Raw genomic sequence first — 26,792 nt, 5'->3', positions numbered from 1 at the left:
CCCAGCATCCACTACGGACTACGAGAAATAGATTTACCGGTAAGTAAAATCTTATTTTTTGTTAGTTTTTTTATTTTCAGGGAGCACTGCTGGCAACAGGCTCCCTGCATCGTGGGACTGAGGGGAGAGAAGCAGACCTACTTAAATGATAGGCTCTGCTTCTTAGGCTACTGGACATCATTAGCTCCAGAGGGTCGGAACGCAGGTCTTACCCTCGCCGTTCGTCCCGAAGCCACGCCGCCGTCCTCCTCACAGAGCCGGAAGATAGAAGCTGGGTGAGTATTAAGAAGAAAGAAGACTTCAAAGGCGGCAGAAGACTGCAGATCTTCACTGAGGTAACGCGCAGCGCCATTGCTCCCACACATACACACACAGCGGGCACTGTAAGGGTGCAGGGCGGGCGCCCTGGGCAGCAATATAAACCTCAAGGGACACTGGCAAATAGATTAGACACTGCGGAGGCAGTATATTGAAAAACCCCCGCCAGTATAAATAATTTGAGCGGGACCGAAGCCCGCCGGTGAGGGGGCGGAGCTTGATCCTCCAGCACTAACCAGCGCCATTTTCTCCACAGCACACTGCAGAGAAGCTGGCTCCCCGGACTCTCCTCTGCTGAACACGGTTACAGAGGGCAAAAAAGAGGGGGGGGCACATTTAATTGGCGCAGTGAGTGTATTTATATATTTATATAAAAGCGCTGTACTAACTGGGATTTTATTCCGGTGTTCGGTGGCGCTGGGTGTGTGCTGGCATACTCTCTCTCTGTCTCTACAAAAGGCCTTATTGGGGGACTGTCTCCATATAGATATATCCCTGAGTGTGTGGGGGTGTCGGTACGTGTGTGTCGGCATGTCTGAAGCGGAAGGCTCATCTAAGGAGGAGGTGGAGCAGATGATTGTGGTGTCTCCGTCGGCAACGCCGACACCTGATTGGTTGGATATGTGGAATGTTTTAAATGCAAATGTGTCTTTATTACATAAGAGATTGGACAAAGCAGAGTCCAGGGAAAAAACAGGGAGTCAATCCATGGCTTTGACTGTGTCACAGGGTCTCAGAAACGTCCCCTGTCCCACGTAACAGACACTGGTACCGACACGGATTCTGACTTCAGTGTCGACTACGATGATGCGAGGTTACACCCAAAGGTGGCCAAAAGTATTCATTATATGATTATTGCAATAAAAGATGTTTTGCATATCACAGATGACCCCTCTGTCCCTGACACGAGGGTATGCATGTTTAAGGAAAAGAAACCTGAGGTAACCTTTCCCCCATCTCATGAACTGAACGCATTATTTGAAAAGGCTTGGGAAACTCCAGACAAGAAACTGCAGATTCCCAAGAGTATTCTTATGGTGTACCCTTTCCCCGCGCAGGACAGGGTACGGTGGGAATCCTCGCCCAGGGTAGACAAGGCTTTGACGCGCTTGTCCAAAAAGGTGGCGCTACCATCTCCAGACACGGCAGCCCTCAAGGATCCTGCTGACCGCAGACAGGAACCTACCTTAAAATCAATTTATACACATACGGGTGCCTTGCTCAGACCGGCAGTAGCGTCGGCATGGGTTTGTAGTGCCGTAGCAGCATGGGCAGATAACTTGTCATCTGACATCGACACCCTTGATAGGGATAGCATTTTATTGACCTTGGGTCACATTAAAGACGCAGCCTTATATATGAGAGACGCTGCGAGAGACGTTGGGCTGTTAGGTTCATGAGCCAACGCCATGGCTATTTCCGCTAGGCGAGCCCTGTGGACCCGCCAATGGACGGGTGATGCCGACTCGAAGAGACATATGAAAACTTTGCCTTACAAGGGTGAGGTTTTATTTGGGGAGGGTCTCGCGGACCTGGTTTCCACAGCTACCGCTGGTAAATCTTCTTTTTTGCCTTATGTACCCCCACAGCAAAAGACAACACCACAATATCAGATGCAGTCCTTTCGGTCGCATAAGTCCAGAAGAGGTCGGGGCTCTTCCTTCCTCACCAGAGGTAATGGTAGAGGGAAAAGAATGCCGGCTACGGCTAGTTCCCAGGAACAGAAGTCCTCCCCGGCTTCTACTAAATCCACCGCATGACGCTGGGGCTCCACTGAGGGAGTCCGCACCGGTGGGGGCACGTCTTCGACTCTTCAGCCACGTCTGGGTTCTGTCAGACGTGGATCCTTGGGCGATGGAAATTGTATCCCAAGGCTACAAACTGGAATTCGAAGAGGTGCCTCCTCGCCGATTTTTCAAGTCGGCTTTGCCAGCTTCTCCCCCAGAGAGGGAAATAGTGTTGGCTGCTATTCAAAAGCTGTGTCAACAGCAAGTGATTATCAAGGTTCCCCTAGTCCAACAGGGGAAAGGGTACTATTCGACCCTGTTTGTGGTCCCGAAGCCGGATGGCTCGGTCAGACCCATTCTGAATCTAAAATCTCTGAACCTGTCCTTGAAAAAGTTCAAGTTCAAGATGGAATCGCTCCGGGCAGTGATCTCCAGCCTGGAAGGGGGGGATTTTATGGTGTCACTAGACATAAAGGATGCGTACCTTCACGTCCCCCCTTGCTTGCGCAGGATGGTGCTCCTGCGCAAGCAAGGAGTCACAATTATCCCATACCTGGACGATCTCCTGATAAAAGCGAGATCGAGAGATCAGTTACTGAAAAGCGTGTCGCTCTCCCTGAGAGTGCTACAACACGGCTGGATTCTAAATCTACCAAAGTCACAATTGATTCCAACGACTCGGCTATCATTCTTAGGCATGATTCTGGACACGGAACAGAAGAGGGTTTTTCTGCCAATGGAAAAAGCCCAGGAACTCCAGAACATGGTCAGAGGCCTGCTAAAACCAAAAAGAGTGTCAGTTCATCAATGCACTCGAGTTCTGGGAAAAATGGTGGCGGCCTACGAGACCATCCCCTTCGGTAGGTTCCATGCGAGGACATTTCAGTGGGACCTTCTGTACAAGTGGTCCGGGTCCCATCTTCAAATACATCAGAATATAAGCCTGTCCCCCAGGGCCAGGGTGTCTCTCCTGTGGTGGCTGCAGAGTGCTCACCTTCTAGAGAGTCGCAGGTTCGGCATTCAGGACTGGGTTCTGGTGACCACGGACGCGAGCCTCCGAGGATGGGGAGCAGTCACACAAGAAGAAATTTTCAGGGACTATGGTCAAGCCAGGAGGCTTGTCTACACATCAACATACTGGAATTAAGGGCCATATACAACGGCCTACGACAAGCGGAGAATCTTCTTCGCAACCTACCGATTCTGATTCAGTCAGACAATGTCACAGCCGTGGCTCATGTAAACCACCAAGGCGGGACAAGGAGCAGAGTGGCAATGGCGGAAGCCACCAGGATTCTTCGCTGGGCGGAAAATCACGTAAGCACTCTGTCAGCAGTCTTCATTCCGGGAGTGGACAACTGGGAAGCAGACTTCCTCAGCAGACACGATCTCCATCCAGGAGAGTGGGGACTTCATCAAGAAGTTTTTGCAGAGATAACAAGTCATTGGGGACTTCCTCAAATAGACATGATGGCGTCACGCCTCAACAAGAAGCTTCGGAGGTATTGTGCCAGGTCAAGGGAACCTCAAGCAGTAGCGGTGGACGCCCTGGTGACACCATGGCTGTTTCAGTCGGTCTGTGTGTTCCCTCCTCTTCCTCTCATCTCAAAAATATTGAGAATCATAAGAAGAAAAAGAGTGCAGTCAATACTCATTGTTCCAGATTGGCCTAGAAGGGCCTGGTATTCAGATCTTCAGGAGATGCTCACAGAAGATCCATGGCCTCTTCCTCTTAGGGAGGACCTGTTGCAGCAGAGGCCCTGCGTGTTCCAAGACTTACCGCGGTTACGTTTGACGGCATGGCGGTTGAACACCGAATCCTAGCTGGGAAAGGTATTCCGGAGGAAGTCACCCCTACTCTGATAAAGGCTAGGAAGGAGGTGACTGCGAAACATTATCACCGTATCTGGAGGAAGTATGTATCCTGGTGTGAAGCCAAGAATGCTCCTACGGAAGATTTCCACCTGGGCCATTTTCTCCACTTTCTACAGACAGGAGTGGATATGGGCCTGAAGTTAGGCTCCATTAAGGTACTGATTTCGTCCCTATCTATATTCTTTCAGAAGGAATTGGCTTCTCTCCCAGAAGTCCAGACTTTTGTGAAGGGAGTGCTGCACATCCAGCCTCCTTTTGTGCCCCCAGTGGCACCGTGGGACCTTAACGTGGTGTTACAGTTCCTAAAATCACACTGGTTTGAACCTCTTCAAACGGTTGAATTAAAATTTCTCACTTGGAAAGTGGTCATGTTGCTGGCCTTGGCATCTGCAAGGCGGGTGTCCGAATTGGCGGCTTTGTCTCACAAGAGCCCCTATCTGATTTTCCATGTGGATCGAGCAGAGTTGAGAACTCGTCCTCAATTTCTGCCTAAGGTGGTTTCGTAATTTCATATGAACCAACCTGTTGTGGTGCCGGTGGCTACGGGGGACTTGGAGGACTCCAAGTCCCTAGATGTAGTCAGAGCCTTAAAAATTTATGTAGCCAGGGCAGCTCGAGTTCGGAAAACAGAGGCACTGTTTGTCCTGTATGCGGCCAACAAAGTTGGTGCTCCTGCTTCTAAGCAGACTATTGCTCGCTGGATCTGTAACACGATTCAGCAGGCTCATTCTACGGCTGGATTGCCGTTGCCAAATTCGGTAAAGGCCCATTCCACTAGGAAGGTGGGCTCTTCTTGGGCGGCTGCCCGAGGCGTCTCGGCTATACAGCTTTGCCGAGCAGCTACTTGGTCGGGTTCAAACACTTTTGCAAAATCCTACAAGTTTGATACCCTGGCTGATGAGGACCTCCTGTTTGCTCAATCTGTGCTGCAGAGTCATCCGCACTCTCCCGCCCGGTCTGGAGCTTTGGTATAATCCCCATGGTCCTTACGGAGTCCCCAGCATCCTCTAGGACGTAAGCGAAAATAAGATTTTAAACCTACCGGTAAATCTTTTTCTCCTAGTCCGTAGAGGATGCTGGGCGCCCGTCCCAGTGCGGACATATTTCTGCAAGGCTTGTATATAGTTGTTGCTTACATAAGGGTTATGTTACAGTTAAGATCAGTCTTTGGGCTGATGCCGTTTTGTTCATACGGTTAACTGGTTGCGTATGTTCCATGTTATACGGTGTGGATGGTGTGGGCTGTTATGAATCTTGCCCTTAGATTAACAAAAATCCTTTCCTCGTTCTGTCCGTCTCCTCTGGGCACAGTTTCTCTAACTGAGGATTAAAGGAGGGGCATAGAGGGAGGAGCCAGTGCACACCCATCTAAAGTCTGTATAGTGCCCATGTCTCCTGCGGAGCCCGTCTATACCCCATGGTCCTTACGGAGTCCCCAGCATTCTCTACGGACTAGGAGAAAAAGATTTACCGGTAGGTTTAAAATCTTATTATATGCTACACCACATCAGTGCACTACATGCCCCTATATACTGCAATACATTACTACACTACATATCGTTTATGGTACACTGCATCACTGCACTACACCCCCCTATAATCTACACCAAATCCCCCTATCTGGAAGGCAAAGCGGAGGTTGATACTACTACCTGGGATCACAGTGCGCTTCTATAGCTTACATGGTGCACCGCACGCTAGTCGTAGCACTGCATGGCAAAGAAGAGAGTTTAAGACAGTAGCCGACATAGGAGAGATCCCAGGTACTGGAGCTCACTCGCACAATGTTGGAGCCAGCTGCAGGCAGAAATGTGGGTCAGATACATTGCCCTTGGAGCTGTCTGCTGTCTCAATAGAACAGCACAGCACTGACGGTAAAAAACAAAACATAACCCTGCTCCTCTGTAACTCCTTGGCGCCCCCTCAAATCCTGCACCCGGGGCACATGCCCCCTTACAAACCATTCTGCAATATATATGGTGTTTTGCATGCAGTTTAAATACTGGCTGCTTTTGCATGTAGCCCACAAATGCTCGACAGCTTTATTCTTACACTGCAATTAAGATCCGAGCTAGGACATTCCCCTAACAGCTCTAAATCTCTCTGCACATGTTACACCAACCCCCGCAGTGCAACATGGCATTTGTTGTTGCTTTGCTCCCAGCTAAAAATGAGCCCCACGATCTTCAATGCACAGTCACCAACTTCTACAAATCACTTTCTGCGGGCCTTCAGACTCCAGCTTTGGGGTAAGGTGTTGTCTGTCTGGATGGTCCGTTTCCGTAGTCTGCTTTAGAAGACATGAGACAACCTGTGTGTTCTCTTCAGACAGATTTGTTTTTTCCATTTCATTTTGTATGTTTATTCAGTATTGAAAATAGTACATAAATAACTTCTATACAACAATGTGTTTCTATAAAAGTCATCTTTTTTAGCGATAGAAGTATCTGAAAAGCATAGTGACATAACGAGTATGGAGTACAAAGAGGGACAGTTCTACCTAAAATGAAAGCAAAATTTCCATTCCTCCACTTTATATAGTTATTTTATTTTTTCCAGACGTGTCTTCTACCAGTGGCTCAAAAGTCATAGTCCTTACAGTGAATGCCTGGAGTAACGCTCAGTCTTACGTGGAGGTCCTGCAGAGCAACGTGGAACTGTTACGTGGCATTGTCCCGGCCGTGGCCTATCACTGTCCAGAGAGTGTCCTCCTTGTGGCCTCTCAGCCTGGTAAGAGCAGAATGTGATGTGGATAATTCCCTGCAGACTTGGCACCTGCATAGGAGTCACCTGGGGGCCAATTCAATTACCCGTGAAGGGCGTGAGTGGTCCCTGCAGCAGCGTTTCTACGCAGATGCCGGAACTGCAATTCTCACCCCTCACAGCCTGGACTCACACCGACCCCTATGGGGCTGCATACAAAAATCTGAGAATCCAGATGTGCTATAAGTGCAGCATTTAGCCCCCCTTTCTCGTGGGTTGGAGAGGATTGTATGTAATACATAGCGTGTATTATAACTGATGTATGTTCTGTGCACATTATGAATCACTTGTACAGAATTCTCATGTAACAGATGTTTCCACTTTAATTCCGGCTTTGCAGTGGAGATAATGAGCTATGTGGCATGGAAGTTGAGCGGCTTTCCTCACAGACAGGTTGTGGGGATTGGATGTAACTTGTGTTCTGTGCGGTTCCAGCACATCATTCACACCGCAACCAATTCTCAGGAGGAGGCTCAGTCCGCGTGGATCATTGGGGAGCAAGGTGAAAATAAAGGTGAGGATATTGCTGCGCAATTGTTTGTTAATGTCTTCCCGTAACTTTGCTCCTAAGTGTCACACGTAACCCTTAAACCACTTGCCTGGCATGTTGCATCGTTTGCGACCACACCAGGCTGTGCGTTATCTGACCTAGTCTCAACAATGCGACCAGTCAGAAATGCAGAGTGGGTGGCTGCCAGAAGATATTCTTCTAGCAGCCTCCAATCAACGAGGGACATTCCGGCCGCTCTGCATCCCTGCACTTTCTCCAAGTGTCTGCTGTGCTGCCGATCCCTGCTTATCTGTCAGCACAGCAGGACCCCATACGGTGGCTGCACAAAGGAGCAGCCGCCCGGGAAATGTAAGTCAACCCGCCTCCGCACCCCAGTGTGTACCTGGCGGCTCCCCCAAATGAGCAGCTGCTGGGGAAATCAAAGTCACTATGGTCTGATGGTGATGTTTGCTACGTTCCAGTGTTTGAAAAAACAATATTCTACAAAGGTTCCTTTTTTTATTTTTAAATAAAATAGTTTTGAATAAGTTATAAATATATGTTCTTATTCAGTCATAAAGAACTTGACAGTTTCTGAGCAGTTTTTGGGATTTTTTTTTGCCAGTTAAGTGGTTAAATTCTGCAGTTGGAATGCCCCATGCATATTTAATACACAAGTGCGTGGGTGTGGCTGAGATCACTACTGTGACGCATTCACGGTGTGACTTAGACGTATGCGCAGTAAATAAAAATCGATCAACTCTGTCCGACATCGACATGTGACTGAGGGTCAGCAGTAAGGGCCTCATTCTGTAAGGATAGCAAATTCTGCTAATCAGCTGAATTTGTTATCGTTTTAATCGCTTGCTGGGGGCCGCTCATAGCTGGGCAAGGCCGCCCAGTATGCTGACCGGAGCCTCTCTCAGTTGCAGAAAATGTGAACGCTTCGCAATTTCTGCTTGTCAGCAGAAACTGTGGGAGCTTAACTGCAGCCGCAGGAGACTCCATTTTCCTGATTGCGGCAGCTGCGTGTGACGTCACGGCAGCCGCCGTGATCACACCTCCGCCCTCCGTTGGTGACGTACCGCTCCCGCAATGCTCCGTCTCCTCCCTGTAAGCGGAGCTTTGCCCCCCGCCCCGCAACCGACTCTGCCTGATTGACAGGCAGAGGCGATCGCATTTTCTGCTTCATCTCTCCCCCCAACCCCCCCCCCCTCCCCCCCCCGGCGGGCCAACTGCAAAAATTCCCGTTGGGTCGCGATTTGCGATCCAACCTGAATTAGGCCCTATATGTTTTTATGCTTTAACATAGGCTTGAATGGCAATGACTTCAAAGCCTATGCAGCAGCAGGAGAACAAGGCTCTAACAATATATTACAATCTGTTTAGTACATATGGGGCCTAATTCAGAGTTGATCGCAGCAGCAAATTTGTTAGCAGTTGGGCAAAACCATGTGCACTGCAGGGGGGGGAGAGATGTAACATGTGCAGAGAGAGTTAGATTTGGGTGGGGTGTGTTCAAACTGAAATCTGAATTGCAGTGTAAAAATAAAGCAGCCAGTATTTACCCTGCACAGAAACCATGTAATCCACCCAAATCTAACTCTCTCTGCACATGTTACATCTGCCCCACCTGCAGTGCACGTAGTTTTGCCCAACTGCTAACAAATTTGCTGCTGCGATCAACTCTGAATTACCCCCATTATCCCCTACATAGACCACTTCCCTTTCTCAGCGTAGCTATGGAAAAATCATGGAAAAGTACATTTTGTTTGTCCTGCTGCTTTCTTCCCAATATACTTTCCAAGTGATTTACCTGAATATTGTATAACTGCAACTTTCCCAGAAAGAAAAATAAAAGCATGTTCTGGTTAGAGGAATACAAATAATGATGTGCAGTATGTTTCCCTGTGTAACTGTGTGACATTGAGTGTACCGAGGAGAAGGGATAATGGTGTTATTTGTACTCAGTGGCTGCCTGGAGTGATCCCAATTCCGCAAATAACCACAAATCGCCGGCAAAGCTTTACCCCAAGCTCTTCCAGGAACAGCTCTCAGGCAGGTGAGTGTCGGAGGATTGGGGAGGGCGCATGGCTACAGGAGCGCAATATGTTCATTTCACCCGCACATTCTATAGGGCTGAGTTTTGGGGACGTCTAACTGGGGTGTGTAACGAGCTGGAGTGAGCAGGATTACTGTTATGGGATAGATGTAATGGTCCGTATTTATTAAGCCTTGGAGAGTGATTAATTGCACGGTGATAACATACCAGCCAATCAGCTCCTAACTGTTACAGGCTGTGTTTGAAAAATGACAGTTAGGAGCTGATTGGTTGGTACTTGTATCACCGTGCAATTTATCACTCTTGATAAATCTAGGCCAATATCCTGTGAGTTACAGGCAGGTGCCAGATTTTGGAGATTTAGCCTCTAGAAAAATAGAGCCAGTTATGTAGAAGGTAAAACCAGCTTTTACCTTTATACCTTATTGCCGCTGTAATTCTAGAGGCGGAACCGTCAGAATCTTGCAGGCTGCCTGCAACTAGCAGGTTTAGCACACTAACCCCTATATGTTTAGTTTCATTGGAAATCTCCTTTATAGTATAGAAATATACATTACAGTAGCATAAATATAACACAAATTATAGTGCGATGTGCTGGTTGTGAAATACAGACTCGGGTTCTATAAAAAGAAAAATATTACAATGCACGTGTTTGTGTGTATATAATATTTTATTTATATTTATATATATATATATATATATATATATATATATATATATATAATAATTTTTTTTTTTTTTTCTTCATTTTCCAGAGCCATGGAGGTGTTGAAAGGTAAAGGTCAGAGGTCATGGTCGATTGGTCTCTCTGTTGCTGACCTCACAGAGACCATTGTGCAGAACAAGAAAAAGATTCACTCTGTCTCTTCCTTTGCTAAGGTAACGTGTGGCAGGGCCGGTACATTCCAAATGCAAACTGATCTCTTGTGTCCTATAAATTTCCTAAGCAATATGGAATTATTTTATTATGCATTACCATTAATGATATTTATTAGTTTATTGATACAGAGCAAGTTTTATTTTTCTTCTGGTTAATTTTTGGTTACGTAGAGGGAACACGAATTACTTTTGAACCCATTATGCGATGCGGCACGTCCCTTCTACCGTGGCGGCTCGCCCTTCTCATGGGGCATCGAATGCTCTGGCCCAAATTTGAAATAATTCCTGTTGGGCAGTACGGTAGTGGGGTATATTACTCATCTTTGACACAGGATTTAACGCCAAATTAGTGTTGTTGATGCCCCTCCCCCTGTATACATCTCAGAACTTTTTGAATGGGTAGGATACGGGGGGGGAGGCATCACCGGTGCGGTGAGGAGGTGTTGGACCGCTGCGAGGCTTCAGGGACCATAATTAAATCCTAGAATTTGATTTAATGTAAGGTTTTGGATCTTATAAGTTCTGGCAGTGGGAGAGGCCTACTAAAGTCCCCTTAAGATCTTAAGTTTAGGACCCACTAGATTCAACAAGTTAAAACAAAAAACCTTTCTTACCTACAGAACTGTAGGTGTTTTTTTTTTTTTTTAAATAAAGACAAATACATTTTTTTTTTTAAATCTCATATTCGGTGTCCCTCTGTTATCTCTGGCAGAATTTGAAAACAAAATGGATGTTTTTCGTCCATTATGTTCATTATTTTTTCTTTGTATATTGTGATACATGTTAATATGTATTTAATAAAGTATATTCTCTCTGCTGAAAAAACGCACCATAAAATCTGCCTGGCTAGAGTAACAAAATCAGGAAGTTACTGCCTACGAAGCGACCAGAGATGCGTCTGGCCATTGACCTACGGAACTACTGCGCGGTTTTAGCAGTCCTCATAAATTTAGACTTTGGACCCAGATTTTCCTGTTCTAACGCGATCCATTTGCGAGGATAAACAGTCCGCACCCACTGCCACAAGGTTCACTATTAAAATACATAGCAGCGCAACATACGAAGGTGTCATACCTAGACCTCAGCCTTTATATGCTGTCCGCAATCCATCCGCCACATACTGAGGCTTTATCCTGCTCCTTCTGATCGTGTCTGTCTCTCTCTCTCCCTAGGGTTTCTTCAACATACAGGAAGAAGTCTTTTTAAGCATGCCCTGTGTACTAGGAAGCAGTGGGGTGTTTGGGAACCCCGAAATCCTACAACAGGACGATTGTGTATCCGACGCTCTACAGAAAAGTGCATCCTCTATACACAGTCAGCAGCAGCTGCTGAAACTGTAAAATAACCAGAGCGGGACTCTGTCACTGTGCAATCGCCATGTAGGTGGATGATCTCTGCCAGCCAGGGGGTCACTCAGATGCTCCTTCACCCTGTGCACAAGACGGAGTCGGCCATTTTGTGTGGCTTAAGTTATGTTCATGAGAATGCAGTTTGTGGCGTAAATGAATTAAAGGTCAATTTTAGTCGATAATAAATCGATCTAAATCGATGTTGTGTTTCAGGGGCAAAAACTCACCTTTTTTTTTTTTTTATATTGATTTTGAAATGTTTTTAAATGTGCAAGTTAGCCCCTGAAACACAACATTGTTTTAGATCGATTTAGATATTTAATACAGATTAAAATTGACCTTTTAGTAAATTTACCAATATCCGTTCATTAGAAACCAGTGACATCGCGGAGGCACTGGTTCCCACCGACGTAATAAGGCTGCATTTTGATAAACCGTTGCTTCTGCCACCAAAATGGCCGCCTCCACGGTGTGCTGGACACAGCTACTCTGCGATGTCTTTTCTACAAATGCACTAAGATCATTTATTTTCTTACTAAATACTTGTGATTTCATCAGGAACGAAAATAACACTCATGTTTGTAGACCGTTGTACATTTATAGTTTTTCCATAAAAGGGAGGTATACTCTATATTCTCAAAGAATGAGATACAAAATGAAAATGCAATTGTATTTTATTTGGAGTTCTAGTAGAACGTTGCCCGTAGAAATATTATTCCTAAACCCAAAAGTGCCCAAAAGACTCAAAACCCATCCAGCTCCCTTTGTCTCACTCATCAGGTATCAGTACACAGCTCTGTTTAAATATAAATTCAGTGACTGAAGGGCCAATTCACTAAGGATCACTGCTACTGAGGCACAAATAGCGATCATCTCAAAACTGCTACTGTTATAAATCGCATGTGGAGAGCCGCCAAGAAAAAAAAGATGCCTGCCGCTGCATTTGCAAATTCAAACACCATGTTGCCTCCCACAAACGGTCACTTCCTGTCAATCGATTCGCAGTCACATTTCACTGGGCCTGCGATTGCAGAGCGTTCGCACTTTGGTCTTCCCAGTCTGCCGATAATTGCTCAGTGCGTGCGTTCTCACGTTTGCAAATGATAGTGAATTAGGCCCCAAGTCCCCTTAATTCTGCCAGATGGGGCAGACGAAAGGTTTACTGAGGAAACTACAATTACATAAGCAGTGAGACACAAGGCAGTAACTTCCGCTGTATTTATTCTAGAACTGACCGATTTTACCTCAGAAACCATGTAAGGTCTTCTCTCAATATGCAGAATCACGGCTGAGATTTTGGTATTTAAAATTGTTCCAGTTTATTTATTAAGAATAGGGACATATGAACGGATAACCACACAGGAGGTGGAAAGGGATTTAATTCAGTGATTAAATAATTTGTGTTAAATGCAACATTGAAAAAAATATTTACAAAATGTTATGTTATTTTATATGAGTAAATGTAGTGGGCAATACTGAACCTATAGTACTAATATCAGAATTTATATACTGTAATTCTAGTATTAGACACATAGAAACATGACATTTACCAACATGCCCAATAATGGTGGTCATTCCAAGTTGATCACTAGCTGCATTCGTTCGCTGTGCAGCGATGAGGCAAAAAACGGCACTTCTGCACATGCGTATGCGGCGCAATGCGCACGCGTGATGTACTATTACAACGAACAATGTAGTTTCACACAGGGTCTAGCGAAGCTTTTCAGTTGCACTGCTGGCCGCAGAGTGATTGACAGGAAGGGGGCGTTTCTGGGTGTCAACTGACCGTTTTCAGGGATTGTTCGAAAAAATGCAGGCGTGGCAGAAAAAACGCAGGAGTGGCTGGGCGAACGCAGGGCGTGTTTGTGACGTCAAAACAGGAACTGAACAGTCTAAAGTCATCGCAAGCGCTGAGTAGGTATTGAGCTACTATAATACTGCACAAAAAAACGTTGCCGCCGCTCTGCGATCCTTTCGTTCGCACTTCTGCTAAGCTAACATACACTCCCAGTGGGAGGCGGCATAGCGTTTGCACGGCTGCTAAAAACAGCTAGCGAGCGATCAACTCGGAATGACCACCAATGTTGTTATCAATTTTGATCGTCTTGCTGCCGGGCTTTACTATCGTTTTTGGGCCACGTTCTGTAATACTGAGCAAAGTGACCAATGTTGCCTAAAATATTGTACAGTACAGGGCCAGCGGTAAAGTAGCCGACACCTAACAGTAGCCAGTCATAGGGACGTATAATGGGGAACCATGGGCAGCTTGATCCTGAGATTTCTTGAGCCCAGTCACCTTAAGATGCCCCTGAAAACCTGCAGACTCCGCACCCTGACAGGTAGAGGATCATTAACTGCTGCAATTTGTCGTATTGATCATCCCCTTGTACAGCGCAGCAGAACCCTTGTGGCGCCTTACAAAGTAATAATAAATTGATTGCCTGGAGTATGTTTTAAAGAGAGGCATATCAATTTGTATTGTGCCTTATTGTATGCGGAAGGAGCAGCGTAATGTAGAAGTATGATAGAACATTGTTACTGCACTGTTTCAGAATCACTACAAATATGGAGTTTCTATATTGTCGATCATTTTTTACTCAACTTTTCTACTATTTAAAAGCCGTAAGACTCCAATATTCTGCATTACTGTATTTTATAATATTTTTGTTTTCTGACGTTATACATAATCTCTGGTAGCTCTGAATAAAATGGTTTGGAGTCTGTTATTGCATTTCGGACCTTTGATTAGAACAATGTTGTATATCATGTACTGTAAGGTGACTGCTAGTTTTTTTTGTACGAGAGAAACCGACCACTGTATTCTACTCCTTACACCAGTGTTTCCCAACCTCAGTCCTCAAGGCACACTAACAGTCCTGGTTTTAGTGATATCCAGGCTTGAACACAGGTGACTTAATTAGTACCTCAGTTATTTTGATTTAACCATCTGTGCTGAAGCCTGGATATCACTAAAACCTGCACTGTTGGTGTGCCTTGAGGACCGCGGTTGGGAATGCCTGCCTTACACTGTCACAACTGAGGTTCCGGTTACATTGGGATATGGCCGGTGTCCTGGCGAAGTAAATAAGAGTGCCGACCATTATTCCTGTGTGAGTGGCTTGTTTATCACAGTGCTGATGTTTACATAACTGAGGGATTTTAAGATTTTATTATTTTTTGCCACTGTACATGTGTAAAAATCCCTAAAAACTCATCCAGGGCATGCACTATACAGAGGGTACGCAGACAGGCGCTGTTGTGATCGAGAGGCCTGTTATCAGGGATGCCGTGGAAAGTGATGGGCGTTCCTGGGCGGTGACTGGGAGGTAGCTAGTAATGCACGCCATTATGTTTGCACATCCGCAGGCACAGGAGGCCATGGTCAAATGGAGACACTGCACCTGCTCACTGCTCGCCTACTCTCCTGGAACGGCTGGTAGGCTCCACCCAGAAGAGTGGGCAAGTTTCCCGCATCTGGCCTCCACCCGCTGTCTAGTCGCCCACTTCCCAAGTGAAGTTGGCAGGCACTGACGCATTTCGCGCTTTAATGCATTATTGTAGCCACGACCCCTGCTTTACCAGTAATCTTGTCACTGTATAGTGGGGGTGTGGCCATGATGACGTGATTGTGCAGCCATGCCCCTGTCCTCGGGGGCACCAGAAAGTAGGCAACTATGCCTTAGGACTGATGCAAGATTCTATGGCGCGACCGATGGTGTTATATAAGGTTGCAACAATCGGTATTACTGCGTGTATGGATGCTAACAATTGGCGTCGCGAGCCATGCACATTCCGATGCATGGGATGTACTACACCGGGGAAGGACCAGTATTGCCCGCCCGTAGCGCACTGCTCGCAGTTGTTACCTTCCCCCTCATTCGCTGCAGTGTTGCATTGTACAGGGAAGCCAATCCTATCTATGAAAGGGGTCTGTGCTGTTCATACTGTATGGGTACTGGCAGTAGTACTCAGGTGGTGCACCTTGGTTACCCTGTGTTACATGTGGTGAGGCAGTGCCATGGCTACAGAGCACACAGTAATTACATATAGGTGGCGGCCAGAAACCCTTTGAGGCAACATTCACTGAAGGGGGAGAGACACAGCCATTACTTAATGGTTGGTTCTATATTAGCCCACTTGATTCTAGCATCTACCATTACTTAATACATAGTACTGCGGGTCACAGTAGACTTGCCCTTTTCAAATATGGCGGCCGCGGAGCGTCCCACAGTCGCCATGGTAACACAGTCCTGTATCCAGGGAAATGACGTCAGCCCCAGGAGCGGAAGTTGCAGTAGGGACAGCTGGATTTCCGGCTAGCTGGGTTAGGTTCTGGCAGCGGCGGGGAGAGGGGAGAGCGACGGGGCTGACACTCCTCACCATGGCGGTGTCAGAGGCCCAGCTCAAGAAGATGCTCAGCAAGGTGAGGCCGCCCCCTGTGTGTCACTTACTGATCCCTACCGGCACCTGTGTCACCCTTCTGCCCCCGCCCCCTGTGTGTCACTTACTGATCTCTACCGGCACCTGTGTCACCCTTCTGCCCCCGCCCCCTGTGTGTCACTTACTGATCCCTACCGGCACCTGTGCCACCCTTCTGCCCCCGCCACCTGTGTCACTGATCCCTACCGGCACCTGTGTCACCCTTCTGCCCCCGCCCCCTGTGTGTCACGTACTGATCTCTACCGGCACCTGTGTCACCCTTCTGCCCCCGCCCCCTGTGTGTCACTTACTGATCCCTACCCCTGTGTGACACTGATCCCTACCGGCACCTGTGTCACCCCTCTGCCCCCGCCCCCTGTGTGTCACTTACTGATCCCTACCGGCACCTGTGCCACGCCTCTGCCCCCACCCCCTGTGTGTCACTTACTGATCCCTACCGGCACCTGTGTCACCCCTCTGCCCCCGCCCCCTGTGTGTCACTTACTGATCCCTACCGGCACCTGTGCCACCCCTCTGCCCCCGCCCCCTGTGTGTCACTTACTGATCCCTACCGGCACCTGTGTCACCCCTCTGCCCCCGCCCCCTGTGTGTCACTTACTGATCCCTACCGGCACCTGTGCCACCCCTCTGCCCCCGCCCCCTGTGTGTCACTTACTGATCCCTACCGGCACCTGTGTCACCCCTCTGCCCCCGCCCCCTGTGTGTCACTTACTGATCCCTACCGGCACCTGTGTCACCCTTCTGCACCCGCCCCCTGTGTGTCACTTATACCCCTTTCACACAGCCATATATTTCCCGGGTTAAAACACATGAACGCGCATCAACCCGGGAAATTTCTTGGTGTGAAAGGGTACAGGGACAAAAACCCGGGATTTCTGTCCCTGCATTTCAACCCTGCAATCGACCAGGGTTGGTCCCGGGATGTTCACTGGACCCTGGACAGTGTGAATGGTGCAGGGACATGTCCCGCCTTCCCGGGTTGCCTATACTGATGCTGATTGGCTCTTCAGGGCACTTCCTGGTCTTATGGTTTTTCTGAGACGCCGATTTTCAGAAAATGCAGGGCCATCCCGGGTTTAGTTTGAAAGGTGCAGACGTGGGATGTCTCGGCAAAAAATGCTGGTGTGAAAGGTGCAAACCCGGGAATGTCCCTGCATGAGCCCGTGGCAGAATTCCCGGGTTTTGTCCCTGCATTTCTGGTGTGAAAGGGGTATTACTAATCCCTACCCCTGTGTGACACTGATCCCTACCGGCACCTGTGTCACCCTTCTTCCCCCGACCCCTGTGTGTCACTCACTGATCCCTACCGCTCCATGTGTCATCCCTCTGCCCTGGCCCTCTTGCTTTCACTCACTGCCGTACTCCCTTTTCCCATAGTCACCCGTCTACTCCTCCCTCCTGTCACCCACTGAGGCCACCTCTACCCTTATGTGTCTCCCCCACACCCCAAGCCACCTCTAACCTGTATCCATCTGAGCCCCCTGCCTGTCCCCCACTGAGACCCCCACTCCCTGCCTGTCCCCCACTGAGACCCCCACTCCCTGCCTGTCCCCAATCACCACCACCACCCCTGAGGCCCCCACTCCGTGCCTGTCCCCCGCCGAGACTCCCACTGCGTGCCTGTCCCCCGCCGAGACCCCCACTCTGTGCCTGTCCCCCGCCGAGACCCCCACTCTGTGCCTGTCCCCTGCCGAGACCCCCACTTCCTGCTTGTCCCCCGCCGAGACCCCCCACTTCCCGTCTGTCCCTTACTGAGGCCCCCACTTCCCGCCTGTCCCTTACTGAGGCCCCCACTCCCTGCCTGTCCCCTGCTCACCTATGTCTATGAATGAAGTATATAATAAGTGGTCAGTTATCGTGGGAGTGGTAGTTTAGAGGAGGGGTTATACTGTAGCATTGCTTCATGTGATCACCTTATATGTTAGTTGTGTCTGGCTGTCACTCTCACATGATGCAGTCATGTGACGATGACCTGGGATTGTCATGTTATATATGAGTCACTGGGAGGCAGCACTGCTAGGTATAAGAAGTGTACAGTCAGTGCATTGCAGTGTGTGCTGCAGGGAGTAATGGCGGTGTAAGTCTGGATGATTAGTAGCACACCTCATGTCACTGCCAGGTATAAGAAGTGTACAGTCAGTGCATTGCAGTGTCTGCTGCAGGAAGTAATGGCGGTATAAGTCTGGATGATTAGTAGCACACCTCATGTCACTGCCAGGTATAAGAAGTGTACAGTCAGTGCATTGCAGTGTCTGCTGCAGGAAGTAATGGCGGTGTAAGTCTGGATGATTAGTAGCACCTCATGTCACTGCCAGGTATAAGAAGTGTACAGTCAGTGCATTGCAGTGTCTGCTGCAGGAAGTAATGGCGGTGTAAGTCTGGATGATTAGTAGCACACCTCATGTCACTGCCAGGTATAAGAAGTGTACAGTCAGTGCATTGCAGTGTCTGCTGCAGGAAGTAATGGCGGTGTAAGTCTGGATGATTAGTAGCACACCTCATGTCACTGCCAGGTATAAGAAGTGTACAGTCAGTGCATTGCAGTGTGTGCTGCAGGGAATAATGGCGGTGTAAGTCTGGATGATTAGTAGCACACCTCATGTCACTGCCAGGTATAAGAAGTGTACAGTCAGTGCATTGCAGTGTCTGCTGCAGGGAGTAATGGCGGTGTAAGTCTGGATGATTAGTAGCACACCTCATGTCACTGCCAGGTATAAGAAGTGTACAGTCAGTGCATTGCAGTGTCTGCTGCAGGGAGTAATGGCGGTGTAAGTCTGGATGATTAGTAGCACACCTCATGTCACTGCCAGGTATAAGAAGTGTACAGTCAGTGCATTGCAGTGTGTGCTGCAGGAAGTAATGGCGGTGTAAGTCTGGATGATTAGTAGCACACCTCATGTCACTGCCAGGTATAAGAAGTGTACAGTCAGTGCATTGCAGTGTCTGCTGCAGGGAGTAATGGCGGTGTAAGTCTGGATGATTAGTAGCACACCTCATGTCACTGCCAGGTATAAGAAGTGTACAGTCAGTGCATTGCAGTGTGTGCTGCAGGGAGTAATGGCGGTGTAAGTCTGGATGATTAGTAGCACACCTCATGTCACTGCCAGGTATAAGAAGTGTACAGTCAGTGCATTGCAGTGTCTGCTGCAGGAAGTAATGGCGGTGTAAGTCTGGATGATTAGTAGCACACCTCATGTCACTGCCAGGTATAAGAAGTGTACAGTCAGTGCATTGCAGTGTCTGCTGCAGGAAGTAATGGCGGTGTAAGTCTGGATGATTAGTAGCACACCTCATGTCACTGCTAGGTATAAGAAGTGTACAGTCAGTGCATTGCAGTGTGTGCTGCAGGATGTAATGGCGGTGTAAGTCTGGATGATTAGTAGCACACCTCATGTCACTGCCAGGTATAAGAAGTGTACAGTCAGTGCATTGCAGTGTCTGCTGCAGGGAGTAATGGCGGTGTAAGTCTGGATGATTAGTAGCACACCTCATGTCACTGCCAGGTATAAGAAGTGTACAGTCAGTGCATTGCAGTGTCTGCTGCAGGATGTAATGGCGGTGTAAGTCTGGATGATTAGTAGCACCTCATGTCACTGCCAGGTATAAGAAGTGTACAGTCAGTGTATTGCAGTGTCTGCTGCAGGGAGTAATGGCGGTGTAAGTCTGGATGATTAGTAGCACCTCATGTCACTGCCAGGTATAAGAAGTGTACAGTCAGTGTATTGCAGTGTGTGCTGCAGGGAGTAATGGCGGTGTAAGTCTGGATGATTAGTAGCACCTCATGTCACTGCCAGGTATAAGAAGTGTACAGTCAGTGCATTGCAGTGTCTGCTGCAGGAAGTAATGGCGGTGTAAGTCTGGATGATTAGTAGCACCTCATGTCACTGCCAGGTATAAGAAGTGTACAGTCAGTGCATTGCAGTGTGTGCTGCAGGAAGTAATGGCGGTGTAAGTCTGGATGATTAGTAGCACCTCATGTCACTGCCAGGTATAAGAAGTGTACAGTCAGTGCATTGCAGTGTCTGCTGCAGGAAGTAATGGCGGTGTAAGTCTGGATGATTAGTAGCACACCTCATGTCACTGCCAGGTATAAGAAGTGTACAGTCAGTGCATTGCAGTGTCTGCTGCAGGATGTAATGGCGGTGTAAGTCTGGATGATTAGTAGCACACCTCATGTCACTGCCAGGTATAAGAAGTGTACAGTCAGTGCATTGCAGTGTCTGCTGCAGGGAGTAATGGCGGTGTAAGTCTGGATGATTAGTAGCACACCTCATGTCACTGCCAGGTATAAGAAGTGTACAGTCAGTGCATTGCAGTGTCTGCTGCAGGAAGTAATGGCGGTGTAAGTCTGGATGATTAGTAGCACCTCATGTCACTGCCAGGTATAAGAAGTGTACAGTCAGTGCATTGCAGTGTGTGCTGCAGGGAGTAATGGCGGTGTAAGTCTGGATGATTAGTAGCACCTCATGTCACTGCCAGGTATAAGAAGTGTACAGTCAGTGCATTGCAGTGTCTGCTGCAGGATGTAATGGCGGTGTAAGTCTGGATGATTAGTAGCACCTCATGTCACTGCCAGGTATAAGAAGTGTACAGTCAGTGCATTGCAGTGTCTGCTGCAGGAAGTAATGGCGGTGTAAGTCTGGATGATTAGTAGCACACCTCATGTCACTGCCAGGTATAAGAAGTGTACAGTCAGTGCATTGCAGTGTCTGCTGCAGGGAGTAATGGCGGTGTAAGTCTGGATGATTAGTAGCACCTCATGTCACTGCCAGGTATAAGAAGTGTACAGTCAGTGCATTGCAGTGTCTGCTGCAGGGAGTAATGGCGGTGTAAGTCTGGATGATTAGTAGCACCTCATGTCACTGCCAGGTATAAGAAGTGTACAGTCAGTGCATTGCAGTGTGTGCTGCAGGATGTAATGGCGGTGTAAGTCTGGATGATTAGTAGCACACCTCATGTCACTGCCAGGTATAAGAAGTGTACAGTCAGTGCATTGCAGTGTCTGCTGCAGGGAGTAATGGCGGTGTAAGTCTGGATGATTAGTAGCACCTCATGTCACTGCCAGGTATAAGAAGTGTACAGTCAGTGCATTGCAGTGTGTGCTGCAGGATGTAATGGCGGTGTAAGTCTGGATGATTAGTAGCACACCTCATGTCACTGCCAGGTATAAGAAGTGTACAGTCAGTGCATTGCAGTGTCTGCTGCAGGGAGTAATGGCGGTGTAAGTCTGGATGATTAGTAGCACCTCATGTCACTGCCAGGTATAAGAAGTGTACAGTCAGTGCATTGCAGTGTCTGCTGCAGGATGTAATGGCGGTGTAAGTCTGGATGATTAGTAGCACCTCATGTCACTGCCATGTATAAGAAGTGTACAGTCAGTGCATTGCAGTGTCTGCTGCAGGGAGTAATGGCGGTGTAAGTCTGGATGATTAGTAGCACCTCATGTCACTGCCAGGTATAAGAAGTGTACAGTCAGTGCATTGCAGTGTCTGCTGCAGGATGTAATGGCGGTGTAAGTCTGGATGATTAGTAGCACCTCATGTCACTGCCAGGTATAAGAAGTGTACAGTCAGTGCATTGCAGTGTCTGCTGCAGGAAGTAATGGCGGTGTAAGTCTGGATGATTAGTAGCACCTCATGTCACTGCCAGGTATAAGAAGTGTACAGTCAGTGCATTGCAGTGTCTGCTGCAGGGAGTAATGGCGGTGTAAGTCTGGATGATTAGTAGCACCTCATGTCACTGCCAGGTATAAGAAGTGTACAGTCAGTGCATTGCAGTGTGTGCTGCAGGGAGTAATGGCGGTGTAAGTCTGGATGATTAGTAGCACCTCATGTCACTGCCAGGTATAAGAAGTGTACAGTCAGTGCATTGCAGTGTGTGCTGCAGGGAGTAATGGCGGTGTAAGTCTGGATGATTAGTAGCACCTCATGTCACTGCCAGGTATAAGAAGTGTACAGTCAGTGCATTGCAGTGTGTGCTGCAGGGAGTAATGGCGGTGTAAGTCTGGATGATTAGTAGCACCTCATGTCACTGCCAGGTATAAGAAGTGTACAGTCAGTGCATTGCATTGTCTGCTGCAGGAAGTAATGGCGGTGTAAGTCTGGAGGATTAGTAGCACACCTCATGTCACTGCCAGGTATAAGAAGTGTACAGTCAGTGCATTGCAGTGTCTGCTGCAGGAAGTAATGGCGGTGTAAGTCTGGATGATTAGTAGCACACCTCATGTCACTGCCAGGTATAAGAAGTGTACAGTCAGTGCATTGCAGTGTCTGCTGCAGGATGTAATGGCGGTGTAAGTCTGGATGATTAGTAGCACACCTCATGTCACTGCCAGGTATAAGAAGTGTACAGTCAGTGCATTGCAGTGTCTGCTGCAGGGAGTAATGGCGGTGTAAGTCTGGATGATTAGTAGCACCTCATGTCACTGCCAGGTATAAGAAGTGTACAGTCAGTGCATTGCAGTGTCTGCTGCAGGAAGTAATGGCGGTGTAAGTCTGGATGATTAGTAGCACTCCTCATGTCACTGCCAGGTATAAGAAGTGTACAGTCAGTGCATTGCTGTGTGCTGCAGGAGTAATGGCGTGTAAGTCTGGATGATTAGTAAGACCTCATGTCACTGCAGGGATAGAGGTACAGAGGGAGTAATGGCGGTGTAAGTCTGGATGATTAGTAGCACCTCATGTCACTGCCAGGTATAAGAAGTGTACAGTCAGTGCATTGCAGTGTGTGCTGCAGGGAGTAATGGCGGTATAAGTCTGGATGATTAGTAGCACACCTCATGTCACTGCCAGGTATAAGAAGTGTACAGTCAGTGCATTGCAGTGTGTGCTGCAGGGAGTAATGGCGGTGTAAGTCTGGATGATTAGTAGCACACCTCATGTCACTGCCAGGTATAAGAAGTGTACAGTCAGTGCATTGCAGTGTCTGCTGCAGGGAGTAATGGCGGTGTAAGTCTGGATGATTAGTAGCACACCTCATGTCACTGCCAGGTATAAGAAGTGTACAGTCAGTGCATTGCAGTGTCTGCTGCAGGATGTAATGGCGGTGTAAGTCTGGATGATTAGTAGCACTTCATGTCACTGCCAGGTATAAGAAGTGTACAGTCAGTGCATTGCAGTGTCTGCTGCAGGGAGTAATGGCGGTGTAAGTCTGGATGATTAGTAGCACACCTCATGTCACTGCCAGGTATAAGAAGTGTACAGTCAGTGCATTGCAGTGTCTGCTGCAGGATGTAATGGCGGTGTAAGTCTGGATGATTAGTAGCACCTCATGTCACTGCCAGGTATAAGAAGTGTACAGTCAGTGCATTGCAGTGTGTGCTGCAGGGAGTAATGGCGGTATAAGTCTGGATGATTAGTAGCACACCTCATGTCACTGCCAGGTATAAGAAGTGTACAGTCAGTGCATTGCAGTGTGTGCTGCAGGGAGTAATGGCGGTGTAAGTCTGGATGATTAGTAGCACACCTCATGTCACTGCCAGGTATAAGAAGTGTACAGTCAGTGCATTGCAGTGTCTGCTGCAGGGAGTAATGGCGGTGTAAGTCTGGATGATTAGTAGCACACCTCATGTCACTGCCAGGTATAAGAAGTGTACAGTCAGTGCATTGCAGTGTCTGCTGCAGGGAGTAATGGCGGTGTAAGTCTGGATGATTAGTAGCACCTCATGTCACTGCCAGGTATAAGAAGTGTACAGTCAGTGCATTGCAGTGTGTGCTGCAGGGAGTAATGGCGGTATAAGTCTGGATGATTAGTAGCACACCTCATGTCACTGCCAGGTATAAGAAGTGTACAGTCAGTGCATTGCAGTGTGTGCTGCAGGGAGTAATGGCGGTGTAAGTCGTGTGCTGCAGGGAGTAATGGCGGTGTAAGTCTGGATGATTAGTAGCACACCTCATGTCACTGCCAGGTATAAGAAGTGTACAGTCAGTGCATTGCAGTGTCTGCTGCAGGGAGTAATGGCGGTGTAAGTCTGGATGATTAGTAGCACACCTCATGTCACTGCCAGGTATAAGAAGTGTACAGTCAGTGCATTGCAGTGTCTGCTGCAGGATGTAATGGCGGTGTAAGTCTGGATGATTAGTAGCACTTCATGTCACTGCCAGGTATAAGAAGTGTACAGTCAGTGCATTGCAGTGTCTGCTGCAGGAGTAATGGCGGTGTAAGTCTGGATGATTAGTAGCACACCTCATGTCACTGCCAGGTATAAGAAGTGTACAGTCAGTGCATTGCAGTGTCTGCTGCAGGATGTAATGGCGGTGTAAGTCTGGATGATTAGTAGCACCTCATGTCACTGCCAGGTATAAGAAGTGTACAGTCAGTGCATTGCAGTGTCTGCTGCAGGATGTAATGGCGGTGTAAGTCTGGATGATTAGTAGCACCTCATGTCACTGCCAGGTATAAGAAGTGTACAGTCAGTGCATTGCAGTGTGTGCTGCAGGGAGTAATGGCGGTGTAAGTCTGGATGATTAGTAGCACACCTCATGTCACTGCCAGGTATAAGAAGTGTACAGTCAGTGCATTGCAGTGTGTGCTGCAGGGAGTAATGGCGGTGTAAGTCTGGATGATTAGTAGCACACCTCATGTCACTGCCAGGTATAAGAAGTGTACAGTCAGTGCATTGCAGTGTCTGCTGCAGGAAGTAATGGCGGTGTAAGTCTGGATGATTAGTAGCACACCTCATGTCACTGCCAGGTATAAGAAGTGTACAGTCAGTGCATTGCAGTGTCTGCTGCAGGGAGTAATGGCGGTGTAAGTCTGGATGATTAGTAGCACCTCATGTCACTGCCAGGTATAAGAAGTGTACAGTCAGTGCATTGCAGTGTCTGCTGCAGGATGTAATGGCGGTGTAAGTCTGGATGATTAGTAGCACACCTCATGTCACTGCCAGGTATAAGAAGTGTACAGTCAGTGCATTGCAGTGTCTGCTGCAGGGAGTAATGGCGGTGTAAGTCTGGATGATTAGTAGCACCTCATGTCACTGCCAGGTATAAGAAGTGTACAGTCAGTGCATTGCAGTGTCTGCTGCAGGATGTAATGGCGGTGTAAGTCTGGATGATTAGTAGCACCTCATGTCACTGCCAGGTATAAGAAGTGTACAGTCAGTGCATTGCAGTGTCTGCTGCAGGGAGTAATGGCGGTGTAAGTCTGGATGATTAGTAGCACCTCATGTCACTGCCAGGTATAAGAAGTGTACAGTCAGTGCATTGCAGTGTCTGCTGCAGGATGTAATGGCGGTGTAAGTCTGGATGATTAGTAGCACCTCATGTCACTGCCAGGTATAAGAAGTGTACAGTCAGTGCATTGCAGTGTCTGCTGCAGGGAGTAATGGCGGTGTAAGTCTGGATGATTAGTAGCACCTCATGTCACTGCCAGGTATAAGAAGTGTACAGTCAGTGCATTGCAGTGTCTGCTGCAGGATGTAATGGCGGTGTAAGTCTGGATGATTAGTAGCACCTCAGTAGTTCACTGGGTATAAGAAGTGTACAGTCAGTGCATTGCAGTGTCTGCTGCAGGAGTAATGGCGGTGTAAGTCTGGATGATTAGTAGCACCTCATGTCACTGCCAGGTATAAGAAGTGTACAGTCAGTGCATTGCAGTGTCTGCTGCAGGAAGTAATGGCGGTGTAAGTCTGGATGATTAGTAGCACCTCATGTCACTGCCAGGTATAAGAAGTGTACAGTCAGTGCATTGCAGTGTCTGCTGCAGGAGTAATGGCGGTGTAAGTCTGGATGATTAGTAGCACCTCATGTCACTGCCAGGTATAAGAAGTGTACAGTCAGTGCATTGCAGTGTCTGCTGCAGGAAGTAATGGCGGTGTAAGTCTGGATGATTAGTAGCACACCTCATGTCACTGCCAGGTATAAGAAGTGTACAGTCAGTGCATTGCAGTGTCTGCTGCAGGGAGTAATGGCGGTGTAAGTCTGGATGATTAGTAGCACCTCATGTCACTGCCAGGTATAAGAAGTGTACAGTCAGTGCATTGCAGTGTGTGCTGCAGGATGTAATGGCGGTGTAAGTCTGGATGATTAGTAGCACCTCATGTCACTGCCAGGTATAAGAAGTGTACAGTCAGTGCATTGCAGTGTCTGCTGCAGGGAGTAATGGCGGTGTAAGTCTGGATGATTAGTAGCACCTCATGTCACTGCCAGGTATAAGAAGTGTACAGTCAGTGCATTGCAGTGTCTGCTGCAGGATGTAATGGCGGTGTAAGTCTGGATGATTAGTAGCACCTCATGTCACTGCCAGGTATAAGAAGTGTACAGTCAGTGCATTGCAGTGTCTGCTGCAGGAGTAATGGCGGTGTAAGTCTGGATGATTAGTAGCACCTCATGTCACTGCCAGGTATAAGAAGTGTACAGTCAGTGCATTGCAGTGTCTGCTGCAGGATGTAATGGCGGTGTAAGTCTGGATGATTAGTAGCACCTCATGTCACTGCCAGGTATAAGAAGTGTACAGTCAGTGCATTGCAGTGTCTGCTGCAGGAGTAATGGCGGTGTAAGTCTGGATGATTAGTAGCACCTCATGTCACTGCCAGGTATAAGAAGTGTACAGTCAGTGCATTGCAGTGTCTGCTGCAGGAAGTAATGGCGGTGTAAGTCTGGATGATTAGTAGCACCTCATGTCACTGCCAGGTATAAGAAGTGTACAGTCAGTGCATTGCAGTGTGTGCTGCAGGGAGTAATGGCGGTGTAAGTCTGGATGATTAGTAGCACCTCATGTCACTGCCAGGTATAAGAAGTGTACAGTCAGTGCATTGCAGTGTGTGCTGCAGGAGTAATGGCGGTGTAAGTCTGGATGATTAGTAGCACCTCATGTCACTGCCAGGTATAAGAAGTGTACAGTCAGTGCATTGCAGTGTGTGCTGCAGGAAGTAATGGCGGTGTAGAGTC

The 26,792-nt window shown here is 47.9% G+C and overlaps 2 protein-coding genes across 3 annotated transcripts in view; both read left to right on the top strand.

Moving 5' to 3' along the window:
* UEVLD (UEV and lactate/malate dehyrogenase domains) overlaps positions 1-14,186 on the top strand; it is a 43,362-nt gene extending 29,176 nt beyond the window's left edge. The window contains exons 8-12 of the mRNA XM_063946352.1: positions 6,480-6,650; positions 7,024-7,197; positions 9,145-9,235; positions 9,991-10,114; positions 11,287-14,186. Of these exons, the coding sequence (XP_063802422.1) occupies positions 6,480-6,650; positions 7,024-7,197; positions 9,145-9,235; positions 9,991-10,114; positions 11,287-11,454 (728 nt within the window). The 3' untranslated portion in view covers positions 11,455-14,186. The remainder of the gene's footprint in view (positions 1-6,479; positions 6,651-7,023; positions 7,198-9,144; positions 9,236-9,990; positions 10,115-11,286) is intronic.
* A 1,546-nt stretch (positions 14,187-15,732) lies between these two features.
* The window catches only part of TSG101 (tumor susceptibility 101), a 105,744-nt gene continuing 94,684 nt past the window's right edge, over positions 15,733-26,792 (top strand). Inside the window, exon 1 of one of the 2 annotated variants that reach the window (XM_063946350.1) lies at positions 15,733-15,886. In XM_063946350.1, the coding sequence (XP_063802420.1) occupies positions 15,845-15,886 (42 nt within the window). In that variant the 5' untranslated portion in view covers positions 15,733-15,844. The remainder of the gene's footprint in view (positions 15,887-26,792) is intronic. The other variant, XM_063946351.1, reaches the window with a different exon arrangement.

This window comes from Pseudophryne corroboree, chromosome 11, assembly GCF_028390025.1.
Source record: "Pseudophryne corroboree isolate aPseCor3 chromosome 11, aPseCor3.hap2, whole genome shotgun sequence".
Classification (NCBI taxonomy): domain Eukaryota; kingdom Metazoa; phylum Chordata; class Amphibia; order Anura; family Myobatrachidae; genus Pseudophryne; species Pseudophryne corroboree.
This window is presented reverse-complemented; position numbering and strand designations above follow the sequence as displayed.